This window comes from Agelaius phoeniceus, chromosome 2 (assembly GCF_051311805.1).
Source record: "Agelaius phoeniceus isolate bAgePho1 chromosome 2, bAgePho1.hap1, whole genome shotgun sequence".
Lineage (NCBI taxonomy): Eukaryota > Metazoa > Chordata > Aves > Passeriformes > Icteridae > Agelaius > Agelaius phoeniceus.
The window spans coordinates 87,110,606-87,123,337 of NC_135266.1; the positions used below are offsets into that span (position 1 = coordinate 87,110,606).

Sequence of the window (12,732 nt, forward strand, 5' to 3'; positions counted from 1 at the left end):
TATCCCCTTTGCTGCCAGTCCAGGAGCTGGGTGCAGGCTGCTCACAGCACTTGACGAGGAGGATGCTCTGCCAGGCCTGGGTGGAGATTGGAATACTCCAAAGCAGGGCTGCTTTGGGGTGGGCCCCACAGTCTCTGAACTCTTGTCATTGCCCCTCCAAGGACCCTCCTTCAGACTTGGAACTTTCATGTTTCTCCTCAGCTGACAACTTCTGAATTTTAAAAGTACCTTTTCTAACTCCCTAGTCACTTTTAAATCCTACTGCTGGCCATATTACTCCTTTATAAGCAGTTTGGGGCAAGCACCTTCCGACAAGTATCACCTGTTCATTATCACCTTCTTTTAGCAGCACTGCTCTCTAGGCCAGCTGCCACAGTAGGGCTGGGTGAGACCCACCAGACCAGCACAGAAGAAGGTGAGTTTTCAGGCAGAGCACATAAGAAATTCACCTTCTCTGGATAAACCCACCACTTGTTCTCCTTCTCCACTCCTCAAAACTGCCCAGATCAAGGCAGCTTTCCCATGGTGCTGCCTGCAACCTGTCTGCCCTGGGGGAAGGGGGAAGGCACCACCCTGGGCCTCCAGCAGGGGTAAGGACAGTGGTGACAGGGCAGGATTGGAAAGTACCTGGCAGACCCCAGGCACCTCCTCACCACCACACTCAGAGCACAGGGATGCAGTGGGACCCCCAGCCAGCTCGGGTGAAGGCCACGGGGTGGCTCAGAAGAGATTGCACAGAGCCAGGGACATGGTGTAGCTAAGTCCCAGCTGGGCTGGAGCCAAGCGCAGCCCTGTGGCCATCCAGCCCAAGCAGGGCTAGCAGGGGAGGACAGCAGGGGAGGGACGTGCCCCAGCACTGCATAAAAAGCCCCCGCAGGGCCAGGGAGCAGTGAGCCTGTGAGAAGAGCCCAGAGCAGCAGTGCCAGAGCTGTAGGAGAAGGGCCATGGAGCAGTACTTCTCAGCCACGCAGAAGATGGAGCAGGAGGTGATGTTCCCCAGCCTGCTGCGAGGGGTCTTCCCGCAGGAGGAGGGGGCAGCCCCGGCTGCCGAGAGCCGCACGGACCTCTACGAGCGCTACCAGCTCCTCAAGGCCATCAAGCCCATGGTGGAGAAAGGCCTGGCCTCTGTGGGTGACCAGAGCGCCAGCGGTGCCGACACAGACCCAGCCTTAGATGAGGGTGCAGACAGCAATCTGGAAGAACGCCTGTCCCATCATGTCAATGGCTTGCAGCAAGTTCTGACAGACCTCACCAAAAACACCAAGGCCCTGACCCGCAGGTACAGCCAGATCCTGGAGCAGATCAACCTTAGTGAAGATCAGTCCAGCTCTTGAGCCTGCACTTCCTGTCTCTGAGGTAAGAGCTTGGGGACATGCAGTGCCAAGGAAGAGCTGGCTGAGGGGTAACATGCTTTGTCCTCATGCCCAAACAGCTGTGTGGTGTTGTAATGTTTGCATCACACCCCCAAATCCCAGGAGTTCTGAGTCTGCACTTCATTGCTCAAGAGAAACATCCTCCCGGATTCGTCTTTCTCAATTGCCATTGGTGCAAGCTGTGTCAGCAAACAAAGGCAACTGCATGAGCTCCATGCTGTCCCCAAGGCTCCTCAGTTTGCAGCACAGGCAATGTCTTTCTGCTGCTGGCCAGACACTAATGATCCCAGGGACAAAACAGATGGGTGGTTGAAATACTGTGACTGGACTCCAGGAGCTGCTAGACACTGGTGCTCCAGTTACTTATCTTTTGTCTCTGGTGGAAAATGCAACAGTCATTTTTAGGCAGGAGTTTGGCACTTTCAGGTTTCCAAATATCTAACTTTGGCACACCACCTGCAAACAGCTCAGACACTTCAGTCTTCCCCTAGCCTGAAAAGCAAAACCATTCTCCATGCTGGTGGGCCTTTCATCCCCTGAGACCCCTTGGGGAGACATCCTCATGATCCATTAAAGATGGGGCTCATGGCCAAGGTCATTGTAGTGAAATGGAGAGTGTAGAAAAATAATGACAACAACAGAGGGCATTAACAGGACTTTACCCTTATTTAGGAAGACAGCCAGACAGGAATGAGGACATCCTGACCATGTGTGTTATCCCCACAGGGTCTGTTCTCCAAGTCCAGTGGCACTTCTCCTGAGTCAAGTCCCACTGAGGAGCGTCCTTTGTGGGCAGCACAGAGCTTGGCTGTCTGCCTGCTGGGTGCTGTCTGTACCATCTGACTTGTCCCGTGGCCGATCCTGCTGGCAAACTTCCTGCTTCGTGTCTCTCCTGTCCTAGGGGGATTTCTGCGGGGCAGAAATGAGTGGTTTGTGTTCTTGCTATGTAGAAGGCATCTGTAACTTTGAAGGGATGCTTTTTTCTGTGTGTGCCTAAACCCCTCCAAACCATTCTCTTTGGAAATGTAAATAAAATGCAAAGCCTTGTGCAGATGTGTTCTGTGTTTCCTACAAGCTGTCACTTCTGTTGAACTACCGTCCCCCGGTACATGATGGTGAAGGACCTTGGCCACCAAGGCCATGCTTCAGTGCAGGGAGATGAGCTGGGTTTCTTTGGCAGGGTTTTGAGATGAATGCTCCCCCAGCTCTCTGTCTCTCCCACCTTACAAAACCTCAGTGTAATCCTGCCATCATTCTGTGCTTGGAGCCGAATCCCAACCTGCTCCCCAGCATCCTTCTTTCCCTCCCACAACATCCCCTTCTCTCCTGCATTCCCAGCACCGTGTCCTCTCCTGCGAACAACCTGTTGGAATCCTCAGAAGCTCCAGCAAAACAGGTGAGGCAGTTCTGCTCCTCCTTGCTTTGTCATGACATACTCCAGAGCTGAGGACAGAGGAGGAGGTGGGGATGCTCAGCTGGAGTAGGAAGGCAGGACCTTGCTCACTTCTGATCCCTGTGAACTGTGGGGAAACCAGGACAAAGCCCTCACTGAGTGGGTGGACAGGAGCTACAAGCTCTTCACAGGACAGGTTGGGTCCCACCTCCAAGTGACTCATTCCCTCCCAGACACACCACCCTTAGGAAATCCTGCTGAGCTGGGCAGTAAAGTGCCCCCTTGCCTGTTCAGGACATTTTAAAAAAATCTCAGCTGTTGAAATAGTGCTCCTTTGGCTGAACAGTGGTTCTCCATCAACTTTCCACTTTTGATTATAAAACTGGAGATCTCTGAGCATCTATGGTGAGAGGAGGATTGCCACCAAGCCCTGTGGTGCAGGCTCTGGTTGTATTGTTCGTGTTGCTACAGGTGCTCTCTGAATCTGCCGTATCACAAAAGTGAAATAACATCCTTCAGGCTGAAATCAGAGACTCATCAACTCCAAAAGCCTCCAGCTAAAATGAGCAGATATTCTGCAGATGGTATGCCTGTTTCCTCCCTCACCTCCAGGCAGCTCCATGCCTTGCTCATATATTCATGTTGACCCCTTTAGCGGGGTCCTGATTGCTCAGCAGCAAGTGAAGATCCACAGCACTCTAAAAGGAAGACAAGAGCAGGACCTTCCTGCCTTGCTTTTATTTTAGTGAATCTCTAATTACACAGAAAATAAAAGAGAAAAATTGTTGTGCTGTTTAACAGTGGAATGTACTGTGGCAGCTGAGATCTCAGATACAAGCCTTCAGCCGTGCATCCTGAGAAGGTGGGTGGAGCTGATAAATGGCTGGAAGGCACCAGTTAGGAATGCTGACAGTGTTTGCACAGCACATGGTGTTTGATTTAGGAGTGGTTCTTGAATCGCTGAGTCTCTTAAACAGAGGCTGACAATTCAACATATTAAAGAATAAAAACTTGATAAATACTTTTCTGGATAGTACTATTTTCCAAACTGATGCACAGTCACAGAATCACAGAGTGGTTTAGGTTGGAAGGGACCTTAAAGATCTCCCAGTTCCAAACCCCCCTGCCATGGGCAGGGATGTAACCTACTGGGTCAGTTTCATCAAGGCCCCATCCAACCTAACCTTGAACACTTCAAGGGGTGGGGCAGCCATAACTTCTCTGGGCAATCTGTGCCAGTGCCTCATCACTCTCTGAGTAAATGTATGTATCACCACAGAGATGTTCCAGCTCATGTTATATAAATATTTATACAATTTTCAAAAAGCACATATTTATTCCCCACAAAGTCACTGTCAAGTTATTTTTCTTTGGTAGAACCAAATTTCTAAGCACTAATATGATTATTTTTATGATTCATATTGTAGTTGCTCATCCAAGGTCCAGGCATAGGCTAATTCTTTCATGAAAATACAGGGAAAGGATGGTCCCTGCCTGAAAGAGCTTACAGGCTTGGAAATATCCCTTTTACATAAAATAAAAACTGTGGGCAGAGGAACCAGACCAGTATGTTCATCACACTGATGACAAGCCATGGTTGGTGTGGCAGTAGAAGAGAGTTGTGGACTCTCTGAGCTGGCAACTATTCCTTTTGCTAAAGTGGTAAGGATTTCTGTTGTGGAATTGAATGCCATTAGCCACCCTTGATTCTGATTTGGGGGAATCTCTCAGCTGGGCAAGGTAAACTCATCTACTGCCCTTCACCCTGCCTGAGTGAAAAGCTTGTGTGAGCAGAGAGGCGATGGTCCACCCATCTTTTCAGCTCTGCAGCTGCAGAAGGAAAGGTTACCACATCCAGCATTGAAGACATGGTGGATGTGAACTCTGTCAGCTATATCCAGGATATGATCTGAAACATCTACATAAGCCAGCCCAAAGAATGGGATTTGCAGCCCTTAGAGGTCTGGGACACACAGATCTTCCAGGTCTCCTTGTTTTTCAGTAAGCATTAATCTTTTAAAATTTATTGCAAGTCACAAAACCTGGGGTCCCAAGCAGACCTCACTGGTGCATCCAGCACTACCAGTTCTGCTGGTCTGGTAAAGGGAAAATTCAAGCATTTCTATTCAAAGCAGCAGAGATAACTCAGACAGAGGTTATCATTGAGGATCCCTGAGGACGCTTAAGAGAACCAAAAGCAAAATGTAAGATGAGTTCAATGATAGGTTTACCCAAATGCACAAAGCATTCAAGAGTCTGGGCCCAGCTTGAGGGAGCCTTTCATGGGAACAGGCTTCAAGGGAAGTGAATCAATCTAAATTCTAACTGGTTTTCCCTCTGTGCCTCAAGCTCCTGTTCAGATCAATGCTGTCTTCTGAGAGGATACAGATCCAGCAAAACTCCTGGGGTATTCAAAAGCAAGAAAGCTGGTGTCCATGAGCACAATGCAGATTTTGTGCAAATTATTTCCTTATATACCATACTGACAATTTTCATAATTAACATCTCCCCCAGGAAGATTTTTAGGAAGTGTTGTATTTGTCTGAGCTTTTTCTTTTGGTTGCTGGCAAAAGGAAGCATCTTGAAACAAAAGAGAGTGAGGCAATGTTGGTAGAGGGGATAACACCTTTTATTTAGACCAACAGAAACTGGAAAAAAAATGGGAAAAAAAAACCCCAGGCAAGCTGAAGCAGAATCTGACAGACATGGGAATGCCTCATGAGCCCTAAAACATGGATAGTTTTATCCATCTGTATCAGCTGATTTAGTAAAAGATATTGTCTCTCATTACAAACTTTATGTTACATCTCTGGACAATCATGCCCATGGCAATTTTGCCACCAGAATGAAATGAAGACACAGAAGTGATGAGTGCCCTGAAGACAAATTTGGAAGCAACAGTGCACTTAGAATGACCTGGAATGAAATAAAGGAGATCCTGAAGGGCTGTGATCTGGTTCTGGAGAGGTTATTTAGGCTAGCTCTGATGTAATACTCTGTGTTTAATAAATTAACACAGACAGAGAATCATCATAGAATCACAGAGTGGTTTGGATTGGGAAGGAACCTCAAAGACTATCTAGTTCCAACTCCAACCCCTCAGCCCCGACCCTGTCATAAGTAGGGACACCTTCCACTAGAACAGGTTGCTCAAACCCCCATTTAACCAGGCCTTCAACATTTCCAGGAATGGGGCATCTACAGCTTTCTCAACCTGTGCCATTGTCTCATCACTCTCACAGTAAAGAATGTCTTATATCTAATCTAAATATCTCCTCTTTTATCTTCAAGATGCTCCCCCTTGTGCTGTCATGATGTGCTCAGGCAAAAATTCACTCTCCTTTTTTTTATAAATCCCCCTTTAAGTACTTTCAAGTTCACCTTCACTACATCCTTGTGAGTGTTTTGATTTTGTGATAGTCTTACAACCACTAAATCTGTGGTGCTGCCCACATTCTATATTTGGTGGATACAGGATATTAGAAAACAATGTCATGCAAAGATAATAATCAAATATTTATGGTCAATTTAAGAGTTTATGTTCAAGCAGAGATTCAGGTTTGGTTTTATTTACCTTGCACAAATTACTCAGTGCCCAGAGATTGTATGGGTGAGGAAGAAAATGCCATCACCTTGGACAGATTGTAGACACCCTGTAGATCTGTCATCAGTGTGAGTGAAAAATGGGATCAGTGAAATTGTTTGGGATCAACTGTGCTTTAAAACAGCAGTGCACTTAGGCCAAAGAGCTGTGAAAATGTTTACTGGTTTTGATACAATCAGTTGTCAAGGCAGAGGTGGACGCACCTCATGGGGCTCATTGGAGGTGCCTCCCTTGGAAGGGATTATTCAGCCCTCAGTCACCACTCACATAGCAGCACACGAGGTGTGTGCTGGCAGCCAGCCTGAGTCCACCCTGCACCTTGCTGGTTGCCAGAAAACTAATGAGCAAATACTTCCGCTTTCAGGCTGTCCCCTCCCCTCTCCCTACACCTGCAGCTAGAACCAGGACTCCGCCTGGGACAAACTGGAACCTCCGTGGCAGCAGCTGGGCTGGGAGCAGGGAAAAAGCTGACCCAAGGAAGAAAGACCAAGTGAAAGAGGATTGGAGCACAGCTGGGAGCCATCCTGCGTGTGGGGTAGGACGCCAGCACCGAGCAGCAGGTTTTCCCAAACAGCTGAGTCCTCAGCTCCTGGGGAAGATGAGCATTTCGTCAGAGCACAAGCCCCTTGGGAAGCAGGTCACCAGCAGCCTGCATATGGTGAGTAAGGTATGTCCTCAAGGGCACAATTTCCTCATGCGGGATCAAAGCACCCCTGATGGGCGACATTCGAGTGGGTTTTTTCCCCCCATATGCTAATCTGAAGACACCAGGCCTTGCCAAATATATCCCTAAGAAGAAGATTCTAGTTAAAAAGCTGTGCCTGTGTGCACCTGTTGTGTTATGGGAGGGCCAGGTCTCTCACAGGCATGCAAGATCTGACAACAGCAAATTACCAGAGTGGTTCTTCTCCTTTGGCAAGAAATGGAATTCAATTAATATAAACTTTAATTGGTCAGTTCCCTAAATAAAAGCCTGTCGTAGGTTTTGGGGTTTTCAGCAAGTCTTATGAGTCTCCAGTGATGCCAAAGCTGCCCTGTGTTGTTGGCATGCAGGATCATCAGGTGGGAGCAGCAGTTTTTCTAGCTATAAGGAAAATTAATGGCAGTCTCAGACAAGCAGCATGTTACTAGGTGGAAATCAGTGATGAGATTATTTCTTTTTAGTCTCCTCTGCCCTCAGTGTATTGCTAACCAGTTTGTCTTCTTGGTTAAAGCTGAACAATCTCTTCTCCAGACCTCTCTGTATTAAGAAAACCAACCTTCCTACATTGCACTTTTCAGATGTAAGTTGCAAAATGCTTCCCTATGGAAGAAACTGTTTTACAGATTAGTAAACTAGGGCACAAATAGATGGAATGACTTTCCTGAGTGTCATCTTGCTTGCTTACAGAACTGGGAATCAGCTGGTGCCAGTACTTCCAGTCCACTGGGAACCTTTTTGATGCCAGGCTAAAACCATTAATCAAGATGCAAGAACATGAAGCTTGGCTACTGTATAAAGGAATAAATATTATCCATTTGTATTAGTGACAAACAGCATGAAACATCTGACCTGCCATCTGAAAAAGGAGCAAAGGCTCAAAAGCCTGAGACTCTCCTGTCAAATAGTCCCGGGTGGGGAGTGCTGTTGGTAGCTCTTGGACTAATAGCATATCTCCTAGGGAGAGACTTGACTACAGAAACAGCTTTGGGCTGTGTTTTTCAGTAGGTGGAAATCACAAGATAGTCTCAGACAGAATAGTACTTGTCTTCTTGACCCAAGTGTAAATGACTGCTCTTGAAATGAAACTGCCCACACTAGTGCAAAGCAATATTCCAGCAGGGTCTTTGGCCTGAATCTCCTGCTGCTTCCGTGGCTTGCTGAGGGTGTGAGCAAATTTCTGCTAAATCTGATAGTTTAAAGGGAAGGTCTCCCATTGCACCAGGCTGTCTGCTCCTAGTCCCATCCTTTTGTCAGCTCTGCAGTCATTAAATCCTCTGTCAGCCAATCCAGTTCACTAAGATGAAAGAGAAGCAGAGCTGGCATGAGGTGAGCAAGAGAGCACACAGAGAGGTACAAGAACAGGACAGGGAGAGGGCACAGGAGCCTCCCCCTTCTCTTGGCGTGTGCTGTGAGATCAGCTCACGTCATCCCGTGGCTCTGTACCCATGTGATCCAGCTAAGTACTTAAGCACACACTTCACCTGAGGCATGTGACCAGCAGCACTGAGGCAGCTCCTTTCGTGATCAGATCCAAGAAAGTGCAGGTGAGCTCCTGGAAAATAGGGTTGTTTATTGACTGACGCCTTCCCAATGGCAGGTGTGGCCCCGGCCTGGCTTGTGACTTACGTTACAGTAGTGCTGGCAGGAGGAAAAGAACTCTTTCTTTCTTCCCTTTTCTTCTCATCTGCTGACTACTACCTAAAATGACTAAGTGCAAAAGGAAGCTAGTAAAATTTTTCAGAACTGAACATACAAGAAGGTCAATTTTAAAAGTCCAGCTTTCCAGGTAATCAGGCCTCCTTCAATTCAAACAATGGTGTTAATACAGAGGGTTAAAAAATGCGAACAAACACACAATCTTTACATTTTTCCATTTTAAGTCCATGTCAGTTGCATGAAATATTTCCTTTACTTCCTAACTAAAGCCATCATACATTTTTAGGTGCTATGCTAAACAGCTTTTGTCTTGCACCTCTGACATGATGGATTTTTGTCTTACTTCAGTGTTTGCAGCTGAACCCCCAGATGAGTGGAAGCCAATTCCATCTATTTATAAAGTTTTAAAGGCTTTAGTTTCTCCTTTAAAGAGGAAAGAACAGTTCAGATTATAAACATGAAATAGCACAGCTTTGGGCTCTATCTTTGTCCCTCTGCACATGGGGTGGGTGAGAGCTCACCTACTGCTCCTGCTGTAGGTGGCCCACAGGGACAATGCTTGTGAGCTACTTAGGAGATCAGTGTTGGTTCCTGTAGTCACTCCCAGCTTTCCTGGGCAGGGTACTTATTTTCCCTCTTTCCCACCCCGAAAATGACACTTTCCTACGTTCCAAAGATGAGGTGAGGACTTAGCCATTTAGAAATGTCCAAGTCTTTGCTGCTCTGGTGGTGAGAGCTGTATAAGCATCCTGCATCTGCTTTTTGCAATAAATCAGGTGGAGGTTCCCATCTGACACCCACAAAATGGGAGCTCATATTGCTCTTCAAATCATCATTCCATCCTCCAGCTGTAGTAATTATATATCCTCTGAACAGAGAGAGACATAGTTCTCCCAGGATTTTAGAAGCTGTGGGAAATTTAGAGGAAAGAATCCAAACAATTATTATCTCTTTTTCTGTAAGCGTTGTTTATAGATATGGTTCTCCAGAGTGTGCTATTCATAGTTCATCAATAGTGTGAGAGAAGATTCCTAAAGGCCAATCAGGTCTTAGGTCCACCATTGTTTTTATAAGAACTGCAGATTTCTAAATATAGTGTCTTTTCATGCATTCTGATGATGGAGTCTCTGTATAGCCTTTGGCTGTCCCCAGTACAATCATCTATCTTTTCCTTGACACTTCCATGTTGATGACCTCAGAGTGATAATGCACATGGCTTTTTGTCACTGTTTTTTTTCAGTTGTCACCAATTGTGGAGTTAAATGTTGGCGGGGAGATGTACACGACAACACTGAGCACCTTGAAGAAACACCCTGGCTCCAAGCTGGCAGAGATGTTCACCGGCCAGCCCAAACTCAGGACTGACTCCGAAGGGAGGTTCTTCATCGACAGGCCAGGCACCCACTTCAAATACATTTTGGAGTACCTGCGCAGTAACCAAGTGCCCACCCAGTGCATCCAGGACGTCTACAAGGAGGCGTTGTTCTATGACATAGAGCCTTTGATCAAGCAGCTTGAGGACTCCCCACAGATCTTTGGGGAGCTCGTGGCGAGGAGGCAGTTTCTGGCTCGTGTGCCCAACTACAGTGAGAACATCGAGCTGATGATCCGCATCGCGAGGGCGGAAGCGGTTGCGTCCCGACAGTCCAGCGTCATCGTATGCGTGGTCAGAACCGAGGAGGATGCAGCCAGGTGTCAGGATGCCTTGAACAGTTTGGACATGGATAAAAAATCTGTGGTGAAGTTTGGCCCCTGGAAGGCTGTGCCCAGTATTTCTGATCTGCTGGACTGCATTCAAATGGACATTGAAGCCAAAGGGTATAAAATATCCTTTCAGCCCCATGTTGCTGAAAAAGGTTTTCGCTTCAAGTCGCATGACTTCTTCTACAAGTTCCTGTTCACCTGGTGGTAACAAAGTGCCACCATTGATAGGGAACATCAGAAAGCAATGACTGGAACAAATTAACCTGGACTGTGGAGAATAAACCACGAGCTGCCAGAGGGACAGGAAGAAATGCACAGGCCAACAAAAGGATCTCCTTTGGCTGTTTTCCATATCAAAGAGCACTTAAGAGCCACTTTACTTGGGGTTTAGGGGATAACTTTTTAGGGGTTTTAAAAAGCTCCAGAGGAAGGAGGAATTTTACTCTTCAGTGTTGCTTACTATTCATTCAGTTCAAAGAGATGGATCTGTGAATTGAGCCAACCTCACTTAACCTAAGGGAAATGAATAATCCCAAATATGTCTGGTGGACATGTAGAGGTGCTCTCTCAGTGCAAATGGGAACAGGCCGCATATGTGGACATCCTGACTGAAACAATGATATTACCACATACTCAAATTAAATTTGGTTTCTAAATGGGAAGGCAAAAGCTATTCTTCTCCTGCCTTTCTACACTAGAACCTGGGTTAAAAGGAAGGATTCAGTGTCCTACGATCGCTTCTTATTTCTCCAGCAGACAGCCTACTCTCTAGTCAATGTATTTATTACCATTATTTATTATTTGTCCTGAAGGAAAGACAGAGAACCTCAGCTACGGTCCAGGATCAACAAAAGGCAAAAATACCATCACTGATGTGAGGAGTTTATAATCTAAGGATACACACTCCTTTTTCAGACCACACAATCTTAATCTTTTTCTTATGACACTCATTATTAAGATGATGCTATTTCTAACTACATAAGCTCCTGGAAGAATTGGGAAAACCTGCCATGATTTGGTGGGAAGGAAGTGGTACTGAAGCAACAGCTTGCAAATTCTCTTCTACCAAAAACAAGTTGCATTGTACAAGGCGTTTTAAAAAAATCTTAGAATTTGAAAGTTTATTTTTATACTGGAAACAGCTTGGGTTTAATCACTCTGAGAATCATAATGGCTGATTTGATAAAGACCATATTTCCTTTACTTCTTGGAAGATGGATTTCTTCCAGGCAAGGACAATAAACATAGAATCATAGAATGGTCCCTGGGATTTCAAATAAATAAAATTTAAAAATTTTTTAAATTATGCAGAAGTGCTTTATTTACTGACATTTTCCCCTCAAGATCCCAGAATTCTTAAGATCCGAAGTTTTGTCTTTAGGATACCAGATTTGAGGCACTCCTAATTAAACTGTGTTTCAGATGTGCTTATCCTAGCATGGACCTCCCCCCGAGTGACAGCCATGAATCACTCCAGGCTGCAGGGCAGTTCTGCTCTAGGTGTGAAGGGACTCTGAGATCTCTCACATTCACAGCCTTGGTAAGAATGGACACAGTCAGTGTCAGAGAGGACAAAAAGGTTTAGGAAAGAGGCTCTTTTGATCCTAACCAAGTGGTTGGTGGTGCTCAGCCTGGAAGAAGAGAGATTGAGGAGGCCTCCCAGTAGACAAAAGGTTGCTTTAAAGAGATCTATTTCACTTTGCCCCTACTAAGGGTGGGGAAACTGGCTTAAGTCACAACAACAGAGATGAAAATTATGTATTAGGAGAAAAAAAATCTCAGTATAGAATAGTTAAAGCCTGACACCAGCCAACCTCTTAAGTCTAAAGGACTGCTGCCATGAGAAACTTTATTTGGCACACACTCAAATCCTGGGTTCAGTTTGGGGCCCCTCACTCCAAGAAGGACATTGAGACCCTGGAATGTCCTGGAGAAGGGCAGTGGAGCTGGGGAAGGGTCTGGAGCACAAGTCTGATGAGGAGTGGCTGAGGGAGCTGGGGGTGTTCAGCTTGGAAAGAAGGAGGCTCAGGGGGGGACCTTACTGCTCCCTACAAGTGCCTGAAAGGAAGCTGTGGCCAGGTGAGGGACAGGTCAAGAGAAATGGCCTCAAGTTGTGCCAGGAAAATCATCAGGAAAAATGTATTCACTGAAAGGGTTGTCAGACATTGGAACAGGCTGCCCAAGGAACTGGTCAAGTCACCATCCCTGAAGTGCTCAAAAAATGTGTGGATGTGGCACTCAGGGACAGAGTTTAGTGGTGGGCTTGGCAGTGCTGGATTAATGGCTGAACTTGATGATC

At 46.3% G+C, this 12,732-nt stretch overlaps 2 protein-coding genes across 3 annotated transcripts; both read left to right on the forward strand.

Annotated features, from left to right (window-relative positions):
- The first annotated feature begins 852 nt into the window (after positions 1 to 852).
- Positions 853 to 1,334, forward strand: LOC143693477 (mid1-interacting protein 1A-like). The gene has a single exon (XM_077174706.1). It carries the CDS (start codon positions 945 to 947, stop codon positions 1,332 to 1,334), a length of 390 nt encoding a protein of 129 aa, XP_077030821.1. The 5' UTR covers positions 853 to 944.
- A 5,634-nt stretch (positions 1,335 to 6,968) lies between these two features.
- KCTD14 (potassium channel tetramerization domain containing 14) lies at positions 6,969 to 10,641 on the forward strand. Of its 2 annotated transcripts, none has more exons than XM_054628358.2 (2): positions 6,969 to 7,037; positions 9,970 to 10,641. In XM_054628358.2, exons 1-2 carry the CDS (start codon positions 6,969 to 6,971, stop codon positions 10,639 to 10,641), a joined length of 741 nt encoding a protein of 246 aa, XP_054484333.2. The 2 variants fall into 2 exon arrangements, with proteins under 2 accessions (XP_054484333.2, XP_054484334.2); XM_054628359.2 differs by having other exon boundaries at positions 6,969 to 7,028.
- Positions 10,642 to 12,732: the final 2,091 nt, after the last annotated feature.

Bases quoted from the DNA above. Each gene is read 5' to 3' on its own strand.
- LOC143693477 (XM_077174706.1), top strand. From the start codon at position 945: ATGGAGCAGTACTTCTCAGCCACGCAGAAGATGGAGCAGGAGGTGATG.
- KCTD14 (XM_054628358.2), top strand. From the start codon at position 6,969: ATGAGCATTTCGTCAGAGCACAAGCCCCTTGGGAAGCAGGTCACCAGC. The intron at 7,038-9,969 runs GTATGTCCTCAA...GTTTTTTTTCAG, and splicing joins GCCTGCATATGGTGAGTAAG to TTGTCACCAATTGTGGAGTT.